Raw genomic sequence first — 21,752 nt, 5'->3', positions numbered from 1 at the left:
TTGGCGCCACAGATTTTCTCGTCCGATGGACGTTGTACTCACAAGCGAGCATAGGCATTATGTCTGCGCGAGCCATCTCATCCCGACGCGCACAGAAGCTCATCTATCGCAATTTGCAACTGGCTGTGAGGAAATCTGATTGGCATGATTCAAAGCTTGTAATTCTGGTACCGGACGTGCTCGACATCAGACTATCCTTACGCCATGTTTAGGCCGCGAAAGGACTAGAGTCAGCGAACCGTATTTACACTGCTAAGTATGGTTTTCGGCTCTCACGCAGTGATGTACTAATGTCTTATTCTTATGTCATAAAGGCCTTTTTTGCAGCTTCAGGAGACATTCAGATCAGCGTCTATTACCGTCGCTGTATTCACGAGCCCCGCATCCACACATTTTCCTGACAGTTCAGTCCGCGGCTCCCGCATATTGGCCAAGACACTCCGGTCCGTTTTTCAAGTTCATGACAATCATGCGCTACAAGAGGGTCTTTGACATCGTTACCGTGTGGATATGTCTGTCCGTGCTCCCACTTATCTACCCGATCTCTCAATACCTCTTCCAATCTCGGCGAGGGTAACGCATGCGGAAACGGGAAGCTATTGCTTCCTTCCCAGGATAAGAAGCGTTTATCCTTACTGGGCGATAACCCTTGCTCGACAGCAGTCATGTTTGCCACAAATCCTATCGTAGCGCCATCGTTCGTCTTTTTTCACGTCGCGTCTCAACGAGGAGAGTCCTGCCATCTTCTGACCCCAACTCTCCCGCGCTAAATCAACACGCGCACCTTCTTTTCGTGCCAGTCTCTAAATTTAGGCACTCGGGTCTCACCTAAGGGCCCTAATCGATGTTCCTGAAGCATCCTAGGCTTTCTTTTCGGCATCTCCCTCCTCTCATACACCCTTCTGCTTTAAGAGCGATTTACAGGCACTTCCGCGCATCGATTTTCTCGGCGACACCCGCCTTTGCCTCAAAGGACAATGCACTATTAATACTCCTGAAGGTCCGGGCTTGCACCCATCGCCTTCCTCTGACATACTCTAGGCCTAGTTTTTCCATCACTAGTATTATCATATACGCATGATAGCCCAAATTACCGACAGAGTGTTTCTGCGAACGCGAGGTCCGCGAGGGCTCTGGAACGGTTACTGTCCGCTTTGTCATGTTGATCCAAGTATAGTATTGTATACATCGAGTCGTAGAGCATGCTCTACACCGGACCTCTAGATCGCGTCCCGCGAGCGCTCCGATCAGTGCGCCAGCGACAAGAGTTCTGGCCACCACCTGGAATGTGTAAGCCGGACGATCATTCTGACAACGTGTCGTCAATCGCTCAAAGTCCGTTTGTTTCATCCCTCAATGACCGCATAGCCAGTCTCAGCGGCCTCATGAACTCACGGTCGAGAGCGTCGCTCGTTGACGTATGTGGTCATGAAATCGATGTCACCTTCCGGTCGTAAAGTGCATGTGTACATGTCGAAGCATGATAATTCCCCTTTTGAGTGAGCGGCGTCGAGATCATATCACAGCGGTGACATTTAGATTTCTCGATTATAGTCAAGGAAATTCCCCACTCTGCTCCACTCCTCTCGCACATCTCCACATTCCCTGTGACGGCGGATCGGCGTTTCCTGACTTGCGCTGTTACCGTCGGAGAGAGGCAACAGCAACTTCTCAAACTCAAAGAATGGACGCGTCCAGTCCCTCTCTTCAAAGCACCAAGAGGCAATGTATCTTCCACCCTGAAGATTCGATCGAACCGTGTCTTATTCGTGCGTGGTTGAACCCCCGAACCGAATCAAATGGACCGTTTGTCCTGGATCATGGTCACTGTTCTCTTGTATGGCTGTGTAGCGGGCGGTATGGCAACACGGGCTCTGAAGCCGTCTTCGCTCCCAGATACCATGGTGGCCAATGCAGAACTGTGTACGTGTCTTTCATTTCGATGACCGATGTTAGCTCGCATTCACGCATCCTTCAATTGCGGTACCATGGAGTCCAGATGATTAGTCCGTGAGTTCACTGATTTGAATACATTATCACCCGCCTCACAATCGACCTTAAAAAGGCCCCGCATTTTTAGCAGTATGTTTCTTGTGAGTGTCATATGGCGGTGCAAGCCCTGAATTGACAATTTACAGGCCATCCCGATTAATTAGGTCAGTTGTTGCTCGGATGTCTGTATCAGAAAGTATAGAGCCCTTCTGGTGAGTCTCTCATGTCACAAAGCGACCTTCGGTTTATGTCTTTCCGCGACATTTCAAAGTTTATAGATCCTTCAGATTGAGCAATCTGCGCGGCTTTGCAAGTGCTGTATCACAGTTCTGGGACAGACAGCGTGTTTGAAGAAAACTTTCACCAGCTTAAAGCAGCTCGACCATCGCACCTTTTTTATTGCCAGACTTGATCGTCGGCTATAACAACAGTATCCATCATGTTCCGTCCAGGCCTGAAACTCCGAAGGTCTCAACTCCGCACCCAGCATACTGATGTGCTGTACCTATATGTGTCCTCAGGCGCCAAAGTTAACGGAGAACCGAATGGATTTGCCAAGAATCTCTCCTTGAAGGGCTACTATTTGGCAGACTGTGAATTGTGCGTTCTTTGCACTCTTTATTATGGCCGGCCCTAGCTTGCAGAGCTATTGCTATCTCGCTCTTTGAGTGGCTATGATAGGGACGAGAACTAGACATTCAGCTCTGCATGATTGGTGGGTCGCTCGTTCACGGTCCATAGAACCTTGCTGCGCCCTGTCTGAAATCGACACATGCTCTTCAAAAGTCTACCTTTGTGTTCTTCACAACCATCTTTACCGTTGAAGCCGTACCTTACTCCGGCACTCTCACCCCTTCGAGGTCGGAAAGCATTCTCCTGAACGTAACTGTTACCCCAGGCCTTGCTTCCCCGCATCGCGTATCTGGCTTGAACAAGCAGTATCCTGTAACCCGATTATGCAACGTATGTCATCCAAGCAAGCCCTTGGAAGTATGCCCGGTGAAGGGGATCTTTGGTCAGCGTGTAGACGTACCGGAATATAGAGCGAGTCGCTCCATTTTTTATGGGCTTGTCAAATTCTCCTAGCGTTGCGCTCGGAACAAGCGGCCTTGTATGTCTAGTTACAGATTCACCCGAGAAACGAGTCTAGTTACATAGACTCGAGCTTCATATCTGAGTCGTCTTTGTGGCAACATACAATATGTCGCCCCATATGCAGAGCCACATTTCCTCGGGGATGAGACCTTCTTTAGCGCCCGCGTCTTCTCCCCGCTTTTCGAATTCAAGTCGCTGTCATTCCCTTTCGGCATCCTCTTGGCTCCCTTTCTATACCTTGTCCACGTCGTTGTCCGGCCTTCGACCTTGACTCCCTGTTGATGTGAATCTCTCTCCGCGGAGAACTGTCCCGATGCTACGGTGGCCTTCTCTTGGAGTTCGTGACACAGCGAAGGATTCCAAGCCTTTGAGGTGCCAAATGGAGCGGGCTTTCTTCTACGCGCCCCCATGTCTGGCGCACGCTTTTCCCTATTCTGCGTGCGGCACTAGCTTCGACAGATGACTGTCGTCGTCGGTAGGAGGAAAACTGCGATGCTGTCTTGTATCTTCCATGTGATCTGACGAAGCAGAGGAGGATCTCATGCCTTCGTACATTGTAGGGCGATTTACTTCGGCAGACGTGTGCGTCCTTTGCGCTACTGTATTCGGTTCTCTCTACTGACACTCCGACAAGACGATCGTCGCACGTCCGGCAGGATGACATATCGTTATAATGAAACCCTCTGTCTGAGTACATAATGGGCACGCACTGCCGTGGAGAGGACTGTGGGCGCCACGCCTCATGGGACACACGTTCCATTATTGCACAATGAAACGCGGAGTACGAGGACTTGGTTTGCGTACTGGAATACGACTCGGGAGACCAGTGGCAGATGCCGCACAGTGCAGCGCGATGCGGCCCGTGCATTACATACAGGGCGAGCGCGAGCCACTGGCACGGAGCCAGACGTCTATCCTCGGCGGGCGTCTTCTCAGCCATAGTTCCGTCGCCTTCCTCGTCCAGGCCGCGGGCACGACCACAGAGCACGTCCGGAGATTGCCAGCGTCCGCTTGTCTAATAGCGTAGCTGGACGCGACTTTGGCATTTCTGCTCGTGCCGAGGCAAGGCGGCCCGTAAAGAACACTGGGCCATCGGAGACAGCCTCGCGCATCCGCATTTAGGCCTGCCGTACGTTGCACGTTACGGTCCCACTTGTAAATTCCCGTCGCTTCAACGCAAAAAGCCGCTCGCAGACGCCCGAGGGATGATCCGGACGCCCATAGCGAGCATAGAATGATGCTGTCCCAACTTTACGAAAATGGTGGCGGTGGGTGGCGAAAAAGAGGGCCCGCAGTTTCTTTCGGGATTCTGTGGTATCATCATCGAGTGGTGCCGTCAACGTCGAGCGCGCGTACGTACGAGAACGAGTTCGAGCCGGTAACAGTCATACCGGGAAAAGCCCGAGCCCGAGCACCAACGATGGAGCAACGTGGCCGCGCTGGGTCGGGCGTCAGACATTGGCAGGACGCGGTGACGCTCTGAGTGCCTTCAAGGGTGTCGTGTGATGGTGTTTCGACTGGCGGCCATGGATGGGGAATCCGCGCGTCGACTGATGGCGATAAGCGGAATGGGCAGCCGATCTGATTGGGCGGGGCGAGCCAAAGTTGATCGAGCCGGGTTCGGGTGCGCCGGGCTAGATCCGTATCGTACGAGCTGGGTGTTGAGTGGCCCGGGACTCATCGCCATCGCCATCGCCATCGCCATCGACGAGCCATCGTATACATGCACATACCCGCGTCCGTGTCGAGGCCTACGTGGATTTGAAACGCATGGGCAAACCAGCGAGGAGGACAGATTGCTGGATGGGGCTGGGTCTGGGAGATGTGCCGGCCGACGTGAGAGCAGACACGTTTTTGGGCGATGCCGAGGGAGGAGGGGAGAGGCGCGGGGTTGGGAAGGGCAGGGGTGGGCACTGGGTGGGCATGCACGCGTGCATGGCCTGAGAGAGTCGAGTGCTCGAGATCAGTGACGACCGGGCCCGGTCTGCGGAGTGTGGGCATCGAGGACATTCTCGAGCATGCCGTGTCGGCGTCTGCGGTGCTGCGAGGGGCGTTCGGAGGAGACCGAAGGGGGCTGATGGACTGATGGAGAAGCGAGTGGATGGAAAAGCGAGTGGATGGAGAAGCGAGCAGATGGACTGACTGCAGCCAGAGACAGCGCGTGTGCGAGGCAGGAAGCGGCCAGTCGACGGATCTCGATCCAGCCGGGCACGCGTCCCGGCCGTTTCCGGGAGATCGACCCGGGCCATCGGTGTGCTCAGACTCGGACGCGCCGTCATCATATTTAAATCGGGGCCTGAGTGCGCTCGCCGGGAGCCCTGCGCTCTCTCCCTCTCTCCTCGCCTTACTCTCATGTCTGCAAGGTTCGTCGCGTTCACCCACCCGCTCCTAGCTCTCCTCATTCTCTGCTCCCCAGCAGCGTCCAAAATGTCTATGTGCGTGCTTCCTCGCAGAGACGATCGTCTCACCATTTCGCGCTTGCCACTCACAGTCCGCCCTCACCTCCCGCCACCCCATCATCGCAGTTCGATATGGAGGTCAATGGCGACCCGCTTGGAAGAATAGTGTTCAAGCTCTATGACACCATCTGTCCCAACACCGCCCGCAACTTCCGCGAGCTCGCTACGGGCCACCAAGGCTTCGGCTATGCGGGTTCGACAATTCACCGCATCATCCCCGAGGCATGTCCTTTCGTCCACATCCTCCCTCACTCCATCGACCTCTTATCACCTCTCTGCCCACCCCTCGTCCAAGAGCAGTTCATGATTCAGGGCGGGGACATCACGCAGCGAGATGGCTCCGGCGGCCGCTCGATATATGGGCCCACGTTCCCGGGTGAGTGCTCACCCCATTCCTTCCCATCTCCGCATCGGCGCGCTGTGGACTGACGTGCGCCGCCCGCCCCTTCGTTCCCCTCACAGACGAAAACTTCCGGCTGCGGCATGACAAGCCAGGCCTTCTATCAATGGCCAATCGCGGACCCAGGTCGAACTCGTCGCAGGTAAGCCCCAGTGCGGATCCTCCGTGTCAGCCACGTACTGTTCCTTTCCGGCGGCTGTCACGCTAAATTCCATCTCCGTTTTTGTGTCCTCCTTTGATCGTGGCACTCGGCCTTGTTTCATCCCCGCCCTTTGACCCATCTCACCGGCTCGCGTCATTCCTTCCCCCTTTCACCCTTTCCGCATGCGACGCATCTTGTGGCGATGCATTCGCCCGGGCACGCACATAGTTCTTCATCACGACCGCCCCTGCGCCATGGTGCGACGGCAAAAATGTCGTATTTGGCGAGGTCGCTCAAGGCTTCGACATCGTCCGCACGATCCAGACGCGGTATGCATCGGATGACATCCTGCGCAGGCCCGGTGCCTCGGTCGTGATCGCGCGCTGTGGCGTATGCTAGGCGAGCCCGCGAGGGTGGCCTCGACACCCGGACTGGCCCTCTATCGACAAGTGAAAACGAGCATGAGGGGAAGTGGCGTAGCATAATATGGGTGGAAGCAGACGGGCGGGTCAGCTTGAAAGCGTATAGTACAATATTATCTCGTTGTAACGATTTTTGGTACTGAATATCTTAATGCGTGCATCATATCATCTCACGACATTGTATGGGACGACCGCAGCCTGTTGTCCGTCGACGCAGATAATGTGATGCAGGAGGGACTGAGTGTCTGAGCAAATGTTGGCGGCTCAGGGGTAGTGAGCATGTCAGTCAAGACTGCAAGTACGTACGCATATGGGCTTTCCTCTCCCGTGCGCGCCTCAATTTAGTACCCCCTAGGCCTCCTCGCAGCATCACATTGGACAGACCTCACAAGTTTGACAGATCGTATCATCGCAGAAACCCGCAGAGGCATTGATGGTCTGACAGTCGGGATCAAACCTTGACCGAGTATAGGTTCTTCTGTGGGTCGGCTGCGGTGAGAATCTGATGGGTTCGCTCTGGTCGGGTTTGAAGGTTTGCATGCAGATGCGACAATAACGGTCTCCGACATCGATTATGATTTACCTTCTCACTATATGGTCTCGAATACGCCTAGGCGTCTCCCCAGAATCAAGCCCGAGATCGTCTTGCACAGTATGCCACGCGGTCTTCTACCCATCAATTCCTCTGTACCGTGTGCGACGAAGGTGTTGTGCGTACATACCTTGCAGTGTGAGTACTTCATTTGTCTGTGTGGAGTCTGATGAATTCGAATATCATATTACCCCTATTACTGTCAACCAGGAGGGTTCCGGTTTGAGCTAAAGACGGTTGGTCACAAGCTGTCTCAAGACCGTGGTACGTAAGCACATTCGGGCCGATTCTCATTCCGCTCCAGTAGGCTGTCAAGGGATGTTACCGCTGAAGAAGAAAAAAATTGTGCGAGAAAATGATGAGAGCGAAAGCACGGACTGAGCACGGGGGAGAACGGAGGAGAGACTAGGAGAGAAGAGGAGAGATCGAGACAAGCGCACGTGAAAGTCGTCACATCACGGGACAGTGACCACGAATGAAAGCGGAACAGATACGGGAAGGGCCGGGAACGATGGTCATCAGCTGCTCAGTGCTCTTCAAGCCGAACACAGCTGTCGCAGCAGTGTGTCCACTACTGCAGCAATAACCGAACGAAACGCATCATTCAACATAACACATCTGAGGAAAAAGATTCAGCGAGTGATCAGATTCAGTGATATCCTACCGTTCTGCACATTGTCGTCTCGCACACTCAGACTTCTTCCACAGATATTCGTTGTCAAATTCCTGCGCATGGTCCGCTGATTTTGAACTCTGAATAAATGTCCAGGATCGCTGTACTGCTGTAGAGCGTCTCTTTATCTTGACTTGTCCGGAGCTGATTTTCGTGTCTGCTTATGGTCGGCAAGCCTAGAGCTACTTCTCAATTGACGAGTCCCGCCAATATACCGTGGCATGTATTGGGACCTTGGTCAAACTACCTCGATCACTATGATGATCATGCCAACAATCGATTCATCACCTCATGGGTCAGAAATCGCGTTCTTAGAACTCGATCGGCATATAATCGAAGATGATGCTCTATGTAAGACACTCGTGGTACGTAGCTGCCTTCTGCCTTCCCCCTCGAGTGTGTTTTCAGCACCTTAATTCAGTACCCAACCCTACCTGATAGGTCGTTCTCTACTCACGCCTCGATCGCATCACGACTCTATACCCTCGGCACAAGAGAAAGAGCAATTTCTAACACACAATCGTCTTTCGAGCATACCAGAGAACATCGAACAGATATGTTCCCACCCAAACCCAACACTCCGGCGCTCCTCGGCGTCTGTTTTCAAGCCTGAGCTGCGTAGGCATTTTTTCAGCCCTCGTTCTTTAGTGCCCACCCTCGTGACCGTCATATTTATAGGCAGGATTGCATTCACTCTAAAGAAACTTGGTACTTAGAGAAGATGTTCGACTTTAAAACGAAACATTCGCCTTAGATGAAGGCGAGAAGGCTTGCAGAGTGGGAGTCTAACAGGATTGACGATCTTCTCGACTGCTGTACGTGCAAACCTCGCTTTGCATTCAAGTGCTTATCTAGGTGAATTGTCTCGTACAGTCCACACTTTTAGCATCGTTCACGACGCCGTTCATCATGGCGCTGTACACTGACCGTATTGCCCATGTTTGACTCGTACATTCTGATCAGGACGAGACAATTGACCTACCTCCGGTGCATGCAGTAATCAGCACTGACCCCTTGACATGGAGTTTACTAGGATGGTCGGGAACTCACGGCTGTCCGCTATTCCTCTCGGAGTGCAAGGAAGCCAGCCCCGACTGCTCCAACAACCCTCGCTCTTTGCAGATAATCGAACGCTTCCGATATGGCTGTGCTTGATACGCCGGGTGTACCTCAGTCACTTGCTTTCACGATGACCATATTAAGCACACGGGCATCCTGCGGGCTGCTGCTACCGCCCTGCAGTATAGACGACAACGACACATTATCTTGCAACTTGAATCTTACAATAGGCAGTTCCTCGTTCCCTGCCTCCACTACGCCTCCCACGGGCATTGGCACGAGAAATCATAACGGTCTCTACACTCTCTCATCCAACTGCGATAGGTGTCGGTACATCCTGTCAGACACTCTGCCCGAATATCCGTCCCTCGGCTATCAACACATCACTAACGACACTCTCACCACATTGCTTCAATTCCCATGGCTAGATTATGTCTCAGGGTCGCTCGGAGTCTTTGACTCGTCGACAACACCCGGTTCCATTCTTTTGCAGAACACTGAGGGCGCTACGATGCTCGCGAACTATATGCTCTCGTTTTACAATGGGAAACTGGGATATCGCCAAGGATAGTACGCCATCGTCGAGGAAATACTATTGAGTAGCAGCCTCTCAGACGGACTCCCATTGCCCACTCGCCTTGGGCACTTTACTTCACGGCTTATCGGCAACATTGAAGGTTTTGCGTTCAGCCAACTTCGCAGATCCGAGACAATGGCATTCCTGTCCCAGGGCTTCGCACGACTTGCTCTTGGGTCTGCGGCTGCGATAACGAACACATTAGGCCCGACGCTCTCGTGAAGCGTGCTGGGAAACCGCATCGTCGGGCGGTATCCGCTCCGGCCTTTCATTCTTGAATTAGCGCTGCTCTACCTACACGCCGCATTGGTACTAGCCATTCTTGTGATCACGGCGCTTTTTGTCAAATACTGCCATATACAGGTGACGTCTGTATCCAGCGAAGAGGGTGATGCCGATAGCATCAATTCAGTGTCCGCACTCGAGCTCGCGTTGATACGTCCGTTGACCGTCGATGAGGCATCGTTCATGCATGGACCTACGGGAGACAACAGCGTGGAGCTGTCGATGAGTACCACTGAGATGGACATCTTTGATGAAAAGCCTGTGGGGAAGAGGTTGCGTGTAGGTACTAACGACACCTAGGAACACGATGACATGGAGAACACTTTCGAAGTATGGAGAATGGGCGTCCATGGAATGCATTCCATCAGTTGGTGCTATGGACAGGACAGAGAAGTGATGAAGCTCACACGTTGTAACGTTCATTCAATACGTTTAAACTGTTGCTGAAACGCATGTGAGCGGGTAAGCCAGCGCTCCTTCGAATTAAGCTTCAGTGACCGCATGGGAGGAGTACAACAGCATTTGCATTCGTTTTACATCTACACGTACAATGATGAGCCCCACATCGACAACCCTGACTGCTGTACGCGAAGCACCGTAGTCTCATTCGATGTGCGTCTGACCATCCCGTAAACGCAAGTTTACATCCAACTGGCCCTTCGTCAGGATATAATAGTCGTTCAACTCCGACTCGTACTTCTCCGCCGACCATTGAGGCGCGAGCTCGGCCTCGAAACGGCGCATCATGGAGATCACGACAGCACGCATTTCGATCATTGCCAGCGTCTTGCCAGCGCAGTTTGTCGGGCCTGGCGCAAAGGTTCGACCACGCAGAAAGTAATTGTCAAGAGTTGGGGAACGCACCATAGCTGAAAGGGAAGAAAGCACTGCGGTTCAGGCAAGTGACAGCTGGCTCGGATGAAATCCAGTCGCTGACGGGAGCTTCGGCCTTGTCTGCGTCAGCGATAAGCCAACGTTCTGGCCAGAAACCGTCGGGGCTGGGAGAGAAGTTCAGAGGATCCCTTTGAACTGAGGTGGGGAATGTCAGAAAGCACATCGGCGTCGTTGAAGAACAGGGACGTGCCGCTATAGTTCGAGACTTGGACGGTCGTGTTGGGCGGGATGTAGCTGGAAAAGCTTGGGATCAGTTGACTCGATGAGGAAAGTCATTGACACACTTACTTTCCGCAGACTAACGTGCCGCCTGTCTTCGGAGAAAGGACTCGCTGGACGCCATTGGGTACAAGGGGCTGTAATCTCAATGTCTCGTTACTGCGAACCGATGAGAGATGGAAATTTTAGAGACGGTTTAGAGTCAACTGACATGACAGCGTTGAGATATGGTAATGTGTTTAATGCAGCCGGATCGATCGCAGACTCCGATACCGCTCTGTCGATCTCTGCTTGAAGACGCCTGTAGGCCTTCATATTCGAGAGTAGGTAATAGAAGATATTGACCAGAGTGACGCCACTGGTGTCCGACCCTGTACGAAATTGGATGTCGTTGAAGTTGACAGTGATGCATTGAATCCATTGAGACTGAAGGCTTACCGGCCACGATGGCAAAACTTGCCTCGGCAGCAAGAACAGGGAATGGCAACGCCTTTCCTCCAGCACCGTCTTCATCCATCTAAGCAAAGTCAACTTAGACAGCTTCAAACCGATGATGGGGGGGCGTGAACGAACTAGGAAGTAAAAGATGTCTCGAATCATAGAGCCTTTGGCGACCCGCTTCATGACGGTGTCTTTGGCAAACGCGCGTAGACGCATAGTGTCTCCCGAGTTGGGAAGAAGCCTATAGAAGGCCCTCAGCCAAGGCATCGTGCCGAGAATCTCTTGCTGCCTGTCAAAACGTTAAGAAGGCAGCCGAAATGGAATAAGTGGATCAGCTACGGACTCTATACCCAGTGTTGACATCTTCACGAAACCATGTGTATCGCCACCATCCTTCATCAATTCGAAGATACCCCCATAGCTAAGAATAGCAAGCGTCAATAGAGGACCTGAAGTCGAAGAAGGGTACACGCACGCTAGATCTCCCATGAAGTCAAAGCTACAGAAGACATGAGCTTCATCCAGCCTTCGAAAACAGATGACTCACGAAAATAAGCTGAGCCATTGCGAGAGGTTGACCGAGCCCGTCTCAGAGTTCTTTTCCAGAATGGACACGAGCTGTGAGACACGGGTGTACAGAGAATCTTGATAACCCTTGATGGCGTTTGAGCTGAATGCACGATCCCATATCCGTCGTCTTTGGGAGTGCTCTTGCGGATCGAGGATATTGAGCAAGCTTGCTGTGGAGTGCGTTACGTTGTACCCTATGGAAGTCGCCCATGAATGGGCAGGGATAGGACAGAGGACTGGAGCAGACGCACTTCCGCCTTTGGTGAAGTTACGCGAGGCAAGGACGGCCGGTATTGCAGCAGCATCTGAGATGTGCAGGTGATTTGGACCTGAAAACCACAACCTGATTACCCGTGGTCCACGGTGCTTAATAGTGAAATCTTACCTGTGCGGACATACGGCCCGTAACGCTGATGGAGAGAGTGATAATAACGGTGCTGATTCCCACCCATGACGATGACCCAGGCTGAAAAGCGAGAGATCTTCAGGAAGAGAGGACCAGGGTATTTGGCGAGGGGGTGAAACGGAGAGATGCGATAGACAACGACGGAGAGGACAAGAGAGGACAAGTAGACAGCATATGAAGAAAGCACCGAGGACAGTATGGATACACCTTGAGGACGCAAAACCACCGACAAGACAGCAGGAAATCCGACAGTCAAGAAAACGAGGGAACCAGCATCGCGAGGCTCCAAACGATTGAAGATCAGATGGGCAGACTGCACGCGACCATGAGCAGATGAAGAAACAAACGAGGGCAGCTTACTCACCAGAGCAGAGAGAACGAGAAAGACCGCTGGGGACATCAGAGGGTACACAATGTGTAGGGCATGCCTGCAGTCGCATTTAAATGGTCGCCGAGGATTCTTGCGATGAACGTGGAGAAGCTACAAATCGCTGCAGGGGAAGATCTCATCGACCTGTTCGGCGTTTGTCGGCACTCTCAATTCGTCATTTTTATCGGGCGTAAAGCTCCGTATAGCTCTGATATGCGCAATTTTGGACGCTTTCCACGCAACGTTGGAGCGAAAGTCTTCCTCTGGCCAACATTGGAGCCCAATGCTCACGGCACTCACTGCCAATCTAATCATATGTCCGGCTCTAATTCCAAATTGACCCACACGTAACTGCAGGAGCACTCATGTGCCGGTGCACCGTGATGGAGGCACTATCGCGCTCAACGCCTTGCCGCGCTGCGAGAGGTGGCCAGAGGTGGCTGGACCGTGGATTCCAACGTCACTCAACATAAATAGGTGGGAAGACATACGTTCTGCAAGCCGTCTGGAGACACAGAAGGTGGGAATCAAGTCAAAGCCAAAGCTTTGCGTATGTATACATTCAATCGGACTTGTGAGTGGCTATGATGCAAAGCAGATTGCTGTCGCACGACCAGCTTGCTACTTGAGATGTTGAATTAGCATCGGCTAGCCAGCTCATCAGGAAAACTCGATAATTACTTAATCAACTTACCGTCCTTAATCGTCCATTTTAAGACAGATTAGGAGCAAGATCCTGACTAAGAGACTTCAAGAGGTGGATCTGTCCTGAAACAGCCAAAAAAAGACACTAAGTTCATTAAGTAATAATTGAGTTTCCCTCCCACATCTCGATCGTCCGTCGTTGATCTGACCCTCACTGTTCAATCGCCTTCAGTCGCTGCAATACGTCTTCAAACGTGTACCAGCACAGCCCTTCTAGAATCGACACAATATGCCCAAACGAAACTGAGTACTGAGTGGCAGGCAACATAAGCTATCTGAAAAGAGGAACGATGGCGTACAATACTGGTTTCGTTGATGTGCTCCCGTAACACCATGAATCTGTGATAATAGATGTTGAACTAACGTCGGAAGCATTGGGAAAAAAAGAGCAGAAGCTGACAAGCCAAAAAGTTTGACCGGTTGACTCTCAATCTCCCTCTTCGACATACATGCGGCATAAATGAGAGCGGGGTTTTCCAAACGTCTGGCCGACATCAGACGCCGCTACGACTCAGCGCCAGCAAGGCAAAACCAACGAGACTATGTGAACGAGACCAAATTCGTGCAGACGCCACTGAAGGAAGCAGGAAACAATAGGAAGCAATGTCAGAACTGCGCAAACTGATTCCTTGGCGGAAATATGGCCTCGATTGCCATGAAAGACAAATGTGAGACTAGAGCCAGCGGGACATCACTGCAGGTCACCAGTCACTAGTCACTGCCTAGCACTGCATACGCTATGACCACTGACTCCAGAGGTGTCCCGCCTATTTCTTGTTCATCCGCCACATCTGCCACATCCCGTAATAAACCACAAGCAAAGCGTACCTGGCTCGTGATTGTGATCGATCCATTTCAAGTCTAAACGTCATATACCTTCCGCGCGTTATCAAACCCAAGCTTCATGACTCTATCGACATTCCACCCCTCACCCGCCACTTCCGCGATAGCGTCGGCAGTCCACGGTATCATTCCCGTGTGACATAGCGGAAGTCGACCCTTGAACCCGGGTAGCGATGCGTATAGATTCGAAGGGACCATATAAGGCGCGTCTGTCTCGAGGATGATGCGTGGGAATTGGGACTGTGCACAGAGTTGCTTCACGAGAGAGGTCGTATTCACATTCGTCGCATATGTAATGACGCCTGTGTTTAGGGCTCTAGTCATTGTTGCGATCTGGCCATAGATGACACGCACCTGTTATACCAATATGGAGGTTGGTGAAATGTTCTAGCAGTCGCTGGGCCAGCGCAGGAGAATCCGTATAGCAGTGTACATGGATCTGTAATATAACGACAGGGCTCAACGACGTGTTTACGGACAGAGATAGCACACAGAATAAGAAGCACCTTGTGATCTTTCGGAAGCTCCGTCTTCAATATCCGTTCGGTGTCCTCCTCTGCCTCGCGCGTGTGAATCGTGACGGGTTTTCCTAGCCGTACAGCTTGCCGCAATTGTCTGATCAAGATTGTCTGCTGTGTCTTGCGCGATGAATTGTCGTAATGGTAATCGAGACCGATTTCCCCCCACCCGACACAGCGGGGATGTGCCATCGCCTCCAAGCTAGTAACGAGGGCTAAATTTAGCAGTATAACAAGCAGACGCCGGAAACTCTATGCACGCACATGTCTTTCTCAACATCATCATTATAAAGCTTTGCCTCGTGCCTTGAGGGTCCATCAGAAACTTCGAGAGCTGACTGCATCTCAAAGGTATGACGCTTACGGGTGCACGCCTTTGAGGACGACAGTCGCGCATCAGTACTGGCTACGCAGCCTGTAATCGATCCACACGCACCCATGACGAACCAATAGTCAATACTGCCCCATAGACTATGCCTGTTCTCCTCTGTCAGGGCAGAGTCGGCGATCTCCCTCCACACGCGCCGCACAGGTGCCTCGCACCATACGTCCACAATGCTGCGCACCTTCGTCGTGCTGCCGCCATAGACCCCACGTACAAAGTCGAAGATTGTCGCGTGTGAGCCGGAAGGCCATTTCTGCTTGTACGCAGCAAAGGTGGAGACGAGGTGTGTGTGTGTATCGACGATGGGCACGATGGAGTGAGATGGGTGGGGTGGTAGGACGAGAATGTCTTCGTTGATCGCGACTTTTTTTTTCCCCATCGTGCGCGATGAGTTTGCGTTGTACGGTCTCGAGAGAAAAGCCGCGTGTGGCCTGGAAGCAAGGCGCACAGGATGGAAAGAGAGTCGATGGAGGGCAGAAGGAGTTGAAGTGAACATGGCAGAGGGCTGCGCGTACCGACCCTGCTTACATACGTACACGAAACACTACTCGCTTTGGTGACGTGAGCTTCGACAGAGTCTATCCTCTCATGCGTGCTGGAGCCCTAGTAAGTATACGAGCTTTGCACTTGAGGCTTGACGACCTGCGAGTCTCCACACAGGTTCGCACATCCCTGGTTCACAGCGTCGTCGCAGCGCAGCTCTGAAAATCTGACCACTCACAGCTTGGTATCCTGGGACCTTCCCGCTCCGGTGACTCCGTCGTCTCCAGAGTTGTCTCACAATCTCGCTCCATGAATCTGAGCATGTTTTCGATGCCGCTGCTCGTTCACAAGTGATCTGACCCTTGACAACACCAAAGGAAGGCTGGAGGATCTGATCCGGCTGATTGTCTCTACATGTGTATTGGACGGGGCCTTCTGCCAATCTCGGACAGGCCATTATCAAGGTAAGACTTCCCCGGCGGAGCTTTCGCTGCTGCCTTGCTGATACATGCCACCCCCGAAACCCATGCTGCAGATGAACGCATGCATGCACGCCTCATACGCCGTTTTCCATCGTTGATTTGGGCATCTGAGACAATGGTCGTTGCATTGCCTGCTCGCGCTCGTAGTCCATACAGCTCCTACGATATCCCCGGTGATACTTAAGCTACTACACTGCTTTAGCGCGCTTACGTCCCAGGAGGTTCGCAGGCCGGTAAGTAACGCCTCTTGAGAGCTTTCCCTGTAGCACCACATATTATCATCCTTGGGCATATCGACGCCTGCGCTCGTCGTTTGTCGGCATCGGAGTTTCGTGGCGCGTTCCGCAAAGCACTGATCATTTTTTTTTCCAAAAGTCGACCATTCCGGTCTCACTATTAGGTCTCACTTCGGAGTTGCGGCATGGATCGGCCCGGTCAACTCCTGCTTACGACAGATCTGCCTTCACCCCGTCCACTCCAATACCAGTCCGGAAGTCGCAATAAATACGATTCTCTCGTCGGCGCTCTTTCCACACCTTCTTCATTGCAACCATCCTCATGTCGGCAGCCCCGACCACCCCTTGGGGCGGTAGCTTGATAGGCTCCTCTACCACTAGGCAGATGTCCGCTCGTAACACTAATGACCCGGATATTCAAACCCATTCTCCAGAAGAATTCGACGATGCCGTCCGCACACTCGCTCGCCAACTCTCGCGGATGTCAGCCGCCTCCCGCCGCGACACAGAGCCACTCAATCCTTTCCACCCCGATAACCTCGATCCTCGTCTCGACCCCAACTCCAAGGAGTTTAGCGCGGAGGCGTGGTCGAGGTCCATGATGGCCGTTCATTCGCGCGATCCCGAGCGTTACCCACGGCGGACCGCCGGCGTCTCATTCACCAACCTCAACGTCCACGGGTTTGGCAGTCCCACTGACTTTCAGAAGACGGTCGGGAACGTGTGGCTCGACTACGTAGGCAGGGCAAAGCGCCTGATTGGCTTGGGCACAAGGCTCACAAAGCTCAACATCCTGCGGAACTTCGATGGACTGTTGAAGGCTGGAGAGATGCTGATTGTATTGGGAAGGCCAGGAAGGTGTGTCTCGTAAACGACTTTAGCTTGTTTGATTGCTCAATTCCTTGCAGCGGTTGTTCTACCTTCCTGAAAACCATCGCCGGCGAGACGCACGGCTTCTATATCGACCCAAATTCCGATATCCAATATCAAGGCATTCCTGCGCACATGATGCACAACGACTTCCGCGGCGAGGTCATTTACAACGCCGAGACCGATGTCCATTTTCCCCAGCTTACTGTCGGGGACACTCTCGGCTTCGCTGCACTCGCTCGCGCTCCCCGGAATCGCATGCCTGGAATCTCCCGCGAGCAGTACGCCGAGCACATGCGCGACGTCATCATGGCCATCTTCGGTCTGTCGCACACGGTGAACACGAAGGTTGGAAACGACTTTATTCGCGGGGTCAGTGGAGGAGAGCGTAAACGTGTCAGCATTGCTGAGTGTATGTTGAGCGGGAGTCCGATGCAGTGCTGGGAGAACAGTACTCGCGGTCTCGACAGCGCAAACGCTCTGGAGTTCGTAAAGCATGTGCGGTTGGCCACGGAGACCGCGGGGTCGACAGCTTTGGTCGCCATCTACCAGTGTTCTCAAAGCGCGTATGACGTGAGTGCAATGGCCTGTTATCTGATAGAAGCTGACTCGTGCCCTCTAGATCTTTGACAAGGTCGTTGTCCTGTACGAGGGACGGCAGATCTACTACGGTCGGGGCGACAAGGCAAAGGAGTTCTTCACGAGCCGTGGATGGCATTGTCCTGCCCGTCAGACCACCGCCGACTTCTTGACCTCGTTGACCAACCCGTCGGAGCGCATCGTTGAGCGAGGCTGGGAGCATAGGGTCCCGCGGACGCCAGATGAGTTCGCCAAGCAATGGCAGGAGAGCGAGGAGCATCGGCAGTTACTCAAAGAGATCGAGGAATATCAGGCGGAGTTTCCCGTTGGAGATGGGCAAGTGACTAAGTTCCAGCAGTCCCGGAAGGCTCAGCAGGCGAAACACATGTCCGTCTCTTTCCTCATTCTCTCCAGCTTTCTATTTACTGTGACCGCAACAGGAGCGTCAAGTCACCGTACACGATTTCTTTCCCGATGCAAGTCCGTCTTTGCACGAAGCGTGGACTGCAACGACTTCGAGGCGACATGGCCAACTTTTACGCCACAGTCTTCGGCAACTTCTTCATAGCTCTCATCATAGGTTCGTTGTCTTCATAGTCTGATCATCATTGGCTGACAATTATTGTCCAGGCTCAGTTTTCTACAACCTGAAAGACAACACCGGGAGTTTTTTTAGTCGTGGTGCTCTTTTGTTCTTTGCCATTCTCATGAACGCGTTCTCCAGTGTACTAGAAGTGAGCAGGGATCTCACCCGTTATGATCAGAGGAAATTGTTGACGTCTGTGACCTTAGATCTTGTCTCTCTATGCTCAGCGCCCAATTGTTGAGAAGCATAGAAAGTTCGCTCTGTATCATCCCTGCGCCGAGGCCGTGGCATCCATGATATGCGACCTTCCTTCCAAGATTCTCGTCGCGGTTGCATTCAATCTCACGCTCTATTTCATGAGCAATCTGCGTCGAGAGCCCGGCGCATTCTTCACATTCTGGATCTTTTCCTTCATCTCGACTTTCACCATGTCGAGTATTTTCCGGTCGATCGCTGCTGCTTCTCGCACTCTCTCGCAGGCTTTGGCGCCGGCGGCCATGTGGATTCTGGCTCTGATCATCTACACCGGATTTACAATTCCCACGAGCGACATGAAGCCATGGTTCCGCTGGTTGAACTATCTAAACCCCATTGCTTATGCTTTCGAATCGCTCATGATCAACGAGTTCCATGATCGCGACTTTCCTTGCTCTGTGTTTGTTCCCAGCGGTCCCGGTTACGCGAATATTACCGGTCTGGAGAGGACATGCAGCGCCACAGGTTCGATCGCTGGCTCAAGTATCGTCAATGGCGACCGCTACATCAACCAAAGTTACAAGTACTTCCATGCACATAAATGGCGGTGCGTGCATTCATCCGATGGCTTTATGAAAGTTTGACGAGCTCATTTTTTTCCAGGAATTTGGGCATCATCATTGCCTTCTGGATCTTTTTCACGTCGACGTACATGTTGGCAACGCATGCGATCCAGGGTGCGAGATCCAAGGGCGAAGTCCTCATGTTCCGTCGTGGGAACGTTCCTTCGGTCATGAAATCGACGGAAGACGACGAGGAGAAGGCAAACGGAGGTGACCGGTCCGCGATCACCACTCAACAAGGAGAAGGTCCCGACGAGAAGGATACCCTTGCTGCCATACATCGCCAGACGAAGATTTTCCATTGGAACAATGTCTGCTACGATATCAAGATCAAGGGAAATCCCAGACAGCTCCTCAACCACGTCGACGGATGGGTCAAGCCAGGAACTCTTACAGCTCTAATGGTCGGTCGAACGGCTGGATGTCTCTTATATTGACTAATTCGTATTTCCAGGGTGCATCCGGTGCGGGCAAGACGACTCTGTTGGATGTTTTGGCTAGCCGTGTCACGATGGGCGTGATCAGTGGGGATATGTTCGTCAATGGTCACTTGCGAGACCAGTCGTTCCAAAGAAAGACCGGCTACGTTCAACAACAGGATCTTCATCTCGAAACCGCGACTGTACGCGAGTCTCTCACGTTTAGCGCTCTCCTACGCCAACCGAAGAAGATCCCCACGGCCGAGAAACTCGCTTATGTCGACGAAGTGATCAGGCTGCTCGAAATGGAAGACTATGCTGAGGCGATTGTTGGGGTTCCAGGCGAAGGTCTCAACGTGGAACAACGCAAGCGGCTGACGATAGGTTAGTCTTTTCTCATGGCTGCCATGCAAAAATACTAAAATTACACGTCTACCAGGTGTCGAACTTGCTGCGAAACCGGATCTACTTCTCTTTTTCGATGAACCGACCAGTGGCCTGTAAGCATCTCACTCGTATGGACAAGGTCGATCGTTCTAAACTCGAGTTCCTTAGTGATTCGCAAACGGCTTGGTCAATCTGTCAGTTGATGCGCAAGTTGGCTAACAACGGGCAGGCCATCTTGTGTACCATCCATCAGCCGTCCGCGATCTTGATGCAACAGTTCGATCGCTTGTTATTCTTGGCCTCTGGTGGCAGGACAGTCTACTTTGGCGATATTGGACAAAACTGCGATAACCTCACTCACTACTTCGAGGCGCATGGAGCCCACCAGTGTCCTCCTGACGCCAATCCTGCTGAATGGATGCTTGAAGTCATTGGTGCAGCACCCGGTCATCACTCGAAAATCGATTGGCATGATGTATGGAGGAAGAGCGACGAATACCAGGCTGTGCAGAAGGAACTGACCCAGATGAAGGATGAGCTGTCTAGAATCCCGGACGACGAGGGCGATAGTGCAGTGCATGGGGAGTTTGCTATGCCTCTCCCCGCTCAACTGTGGTATTGTCTCAAGCGAGTCTGGCAGCAATACTGGCGCACGCCCTCTTACATTTATTCAAAGGCGGCTCTTTGTACCTTCACGGTATGTGCATGTTTCACGTAAGGTGTTGAATGAGCCTCATCCCGGTTTCTAGTCGCTCTTTATTGGCTTCTCGTTCTACAAAGCGGACAACAGTCTCCAAGGGTTGCAAAACCAGATGTTCTCCATTTTCATGCTCCTCACCCTGTTCGGCAACTTGGCTCAGCAGATCATGCCTCTGTTTGTGACGCAGCGTGCGCTCTATGAGGCACGCGAACGACCTTCGAAAGCGTATTCGTGGAAAGCCTTCATTGCGGCGCAACTCCTCGTCGAGATGCCGTGGCAGACGCTTATGGCCGTGTTCACCTTCTTCTCTTGGTACTACCCGATTGGTTTATACCGCAACGCCGTGCCGACCGATAGTGTGACTGAGCGCGGAGGGCTCATGTTCCTCCTCATCTGGATGTTCTACCTGTTTACGTCGACCTTTTCGCACATGATGATTGCCGGCGTGGACTCGCCCGAAGTTGGCGCCACCTATGCCAATTTCTTATTTTCTCTGACGCTCATCTTCTGCGGGTAAGAGCTATTCGTGTTTCTGTTCTTGATCTGTGAATGACCGTCTTTGATTCTTCTAGTGTTTTGGCTACGCCGACTGTGCTTCCGCGGTTCTGGATCTTCATGTATCGCGTGTCTCCATTTACATACCTCGTCTCCGCCATGCTCTCGACAGGTGTTGCGAATGCCGACGTGGTGTGTTCTTCCATCGAGTTGGCGAACTTCAATCCACCTAGTGGGGAGACTTGCGGCCAGTACATGAGCGCTTACATCTCCGCTGCGGGCGGGTACCTCACGAACCCCAACGCGACGTCCGGATGCCAGTTCTGTTCCGTTTCGTCAACGAATGGCTTCTTAAGTGCGGTCTTCATCAAGTACTCCGACCGGTGGCGCAACTTCGGCCTTATGTGGGTCTACGTCATATTCAATATCTGCGCGTGCATCTTCATCTATTGGTTGGCGAGGGTTCCGAAGAAGGGAAACAAGAAGGAGTGAGGTTGTGGAAACATCGTCGCCTTTTTTTTATAGACACATTCTTTTAGACTCTGACCGAGCATCGTGACTTTCCGCTCGTTTTTACTTACCTCAGACGCGGACAATAATTTAGCATAAGTTTTGTATGTCTAGTTGGCGTCAATGAATTGTTAGCGTCG

The 21,752-nt window shown here is 52.5% G+C and overlaps 7 protein-coding genes across 7 annotated transcripts; 3 read left to right on the top strand and 4 right to left on the bottom strand.

The window, feature by feature from the left end:
• Nucleotides 1-1,684: 1,684 nt before the first annotated feature.
• HETIRDRAFT_174987 (uncharacterized protein) lies at nt 1,685-2,152 on the top strand (the record flags this gene model as incomplete). Its single annotated transcript, XM_009553511.1, has 3 exons — nt 1,685-2,010; nt 2,066-2,082; nt 2,139-2,152. 3 exons carry the CDS (start codon nt 1,685-1,687, stop codon nt 2,150-2,152), a joined length of 357 nt encoding a protein of 118 aa, XP_009551806.1.
• A 530-nt stretch (nt 2,153-2,682) lies between these two features.
• On the bottom strand, nt 2,683-4,027 carry HETIRDRAFT_119044 (uncharacterized protein; the record flags this gene model as incomplete). Its single annotated transcript, XM_009553510.1, has 6 exons — nt 2,683-2,935; nt 3,026-3,109; nt 3,147-3,165; nt 3,191-3,452; nt 3,509-3,605; nt 3,798-4,027. 6 exons carry the CDS (start codon nt 4,025-4,027, stop codon nt 2,683-2,685), a joined length of 945 nt encoding a protein of 314 aa, XP_009551805.1.
• A 311-nt stretch (nt 4,028-4,338) lies between these two features.
• On the bottom strand, nt 4,339-5,336 carry HETIRDRAFT_455346 (uncharacterized protein; the record flags this gene model as incomplete). Its single annotated transcript, XM_009553509.1, has 5 exons — nt 4,339-4,396; nt 4,448-4,763; nt 4,821-5,000; nt 5,059-5,169; nt 5,231-5,336. 5 exons carry the CDS (start codon nt 5,334-5,336, stop codon nt 4,339-4,341), a joined length of 771 nt encoding a protein of 256 aa, XP_009551804.1.
• Nucleotides 5,337-5,618: 282 nt separating this feature from the next.
• On the top strand, nt 5,619-6,487 carry HETIRDRAFT_422294 (uncharacterized protein; the record flags this gene model as incomplete). The annotated part of the gene is made up of 4 exons (XM_009553508.1): nt 5,619-5,768; nt 5,847-5,922; nt 6,009-6,088; nt 6,317-6,487. 4 exons carry the CDS (start codon nt 5,619-5,621, stop codon nt 6,485-6,487), a joined length of 477 nt encoding a protein of 158 aa, XP_009551803.1.
• Nucleotides 6,488-10,199: 3,712 nt separating this feature from the next.
• Nucleotides 10,200-12,626, bottom strand: HETIRDRAFT_481064 (uncharacterized protein; the record flags this gene model as incomplete). The annotated part of the gene is made up of 13 exons (XM_009553507.1): nt 10,200-10,505; nt 10,561-10,725; nt 10,781-10,824; nt 10,879-10,968; nt 11,021-11,180; nt 11,248-11,326; nt 11,383-11,539; nt 11,594-11,671; nt 11,726-11,749; nt 11,798-12,014; nt 12,072-12,149; nt 12,206-12,539; nt 12,591-12,626. The coding sequence occupies 13 exons, from the start codon at nt 12,624-12,626 to the stop codon at nt 10,300-10,302; spliced, it is 1,668 nt and encodes a 555-aa protein (XP_009551802.1). The 3' UTR covers nt 10,200-10,299.
• A 1,536-nt stretch (nt 12,627-14,162) lies between these two features.
• On the bottom strand, nt 14,163-15,426 carry HETIRDRAFT_455343 (uncharacterized protein; the record flags this gene model as incomplete). Its single annotated transcript, XM_009553506.1, has 6 exons — nt 14,163-14,446; nt 14,499-14,583; nt 14,651-14,864; nt 14,927-14,968; nt 15,027-15,036; nt 15,099-15,426. The coding sequence occupies 6 exons, from the start codon at nt 15,424-15,426 to the stop codon at nt 14,163-14,165; spliced, it is 963 nt and encodes a 320-aa protein (XP_009551801.1).
• Nucleotides 15,427-16,633: 1,207 nt separating this feature from the next.
• HETIRDRAFT_66124 (pleiotropic drug resistance ABC transporter) lies at nt 16,634-21,672 on the top strand (the record flags this gene model as incomplete). Its single annotated transcript, XM_009552912.1, has 12 exons — nt 16,634-17,106; nt 17,157-17,691; nt 17,741-18,084; nt 18,138-18,277; nt 18,328-18,431; nt 18,490-19,085; nt 19,142-19,505; nt 19,556-19,904; nt 19,960-20,020; nt 20,076-20,604; nt 20,657-21,120; nt 21,180-21,672. 12 exons carry the CDS (start codon nt 16,634-16,636, stop codon nt 21,592-21,594), a joined length of 4,374 nt encoding a protein of 1,457 aa, XP_009551207.1. The 3' UTR covers nt 21,595-21,672.
• Nucleotides 21,673-21,752: the final 80 nt, after the last annotated feature.

The sequence above is a fragment of the Heterobasidion irregulare genome, assembly GCF_000320585.1.
Source record: "Heterobasidion irregulare TC 32-1 unplaced genomic scaffold scaffold_11, whole genome shotgun sequence".
Taxonomy (NCBI): Eukaryota; Fungi; Basidiomycota; class Agaricomycetes; order Russulales; family Bondarzewiaceae; genus Heterobasidion; species Heterobasidion irregulare.
This window is presented reverse-complemented; position numbering and strand designations above follow the sequence as displayed.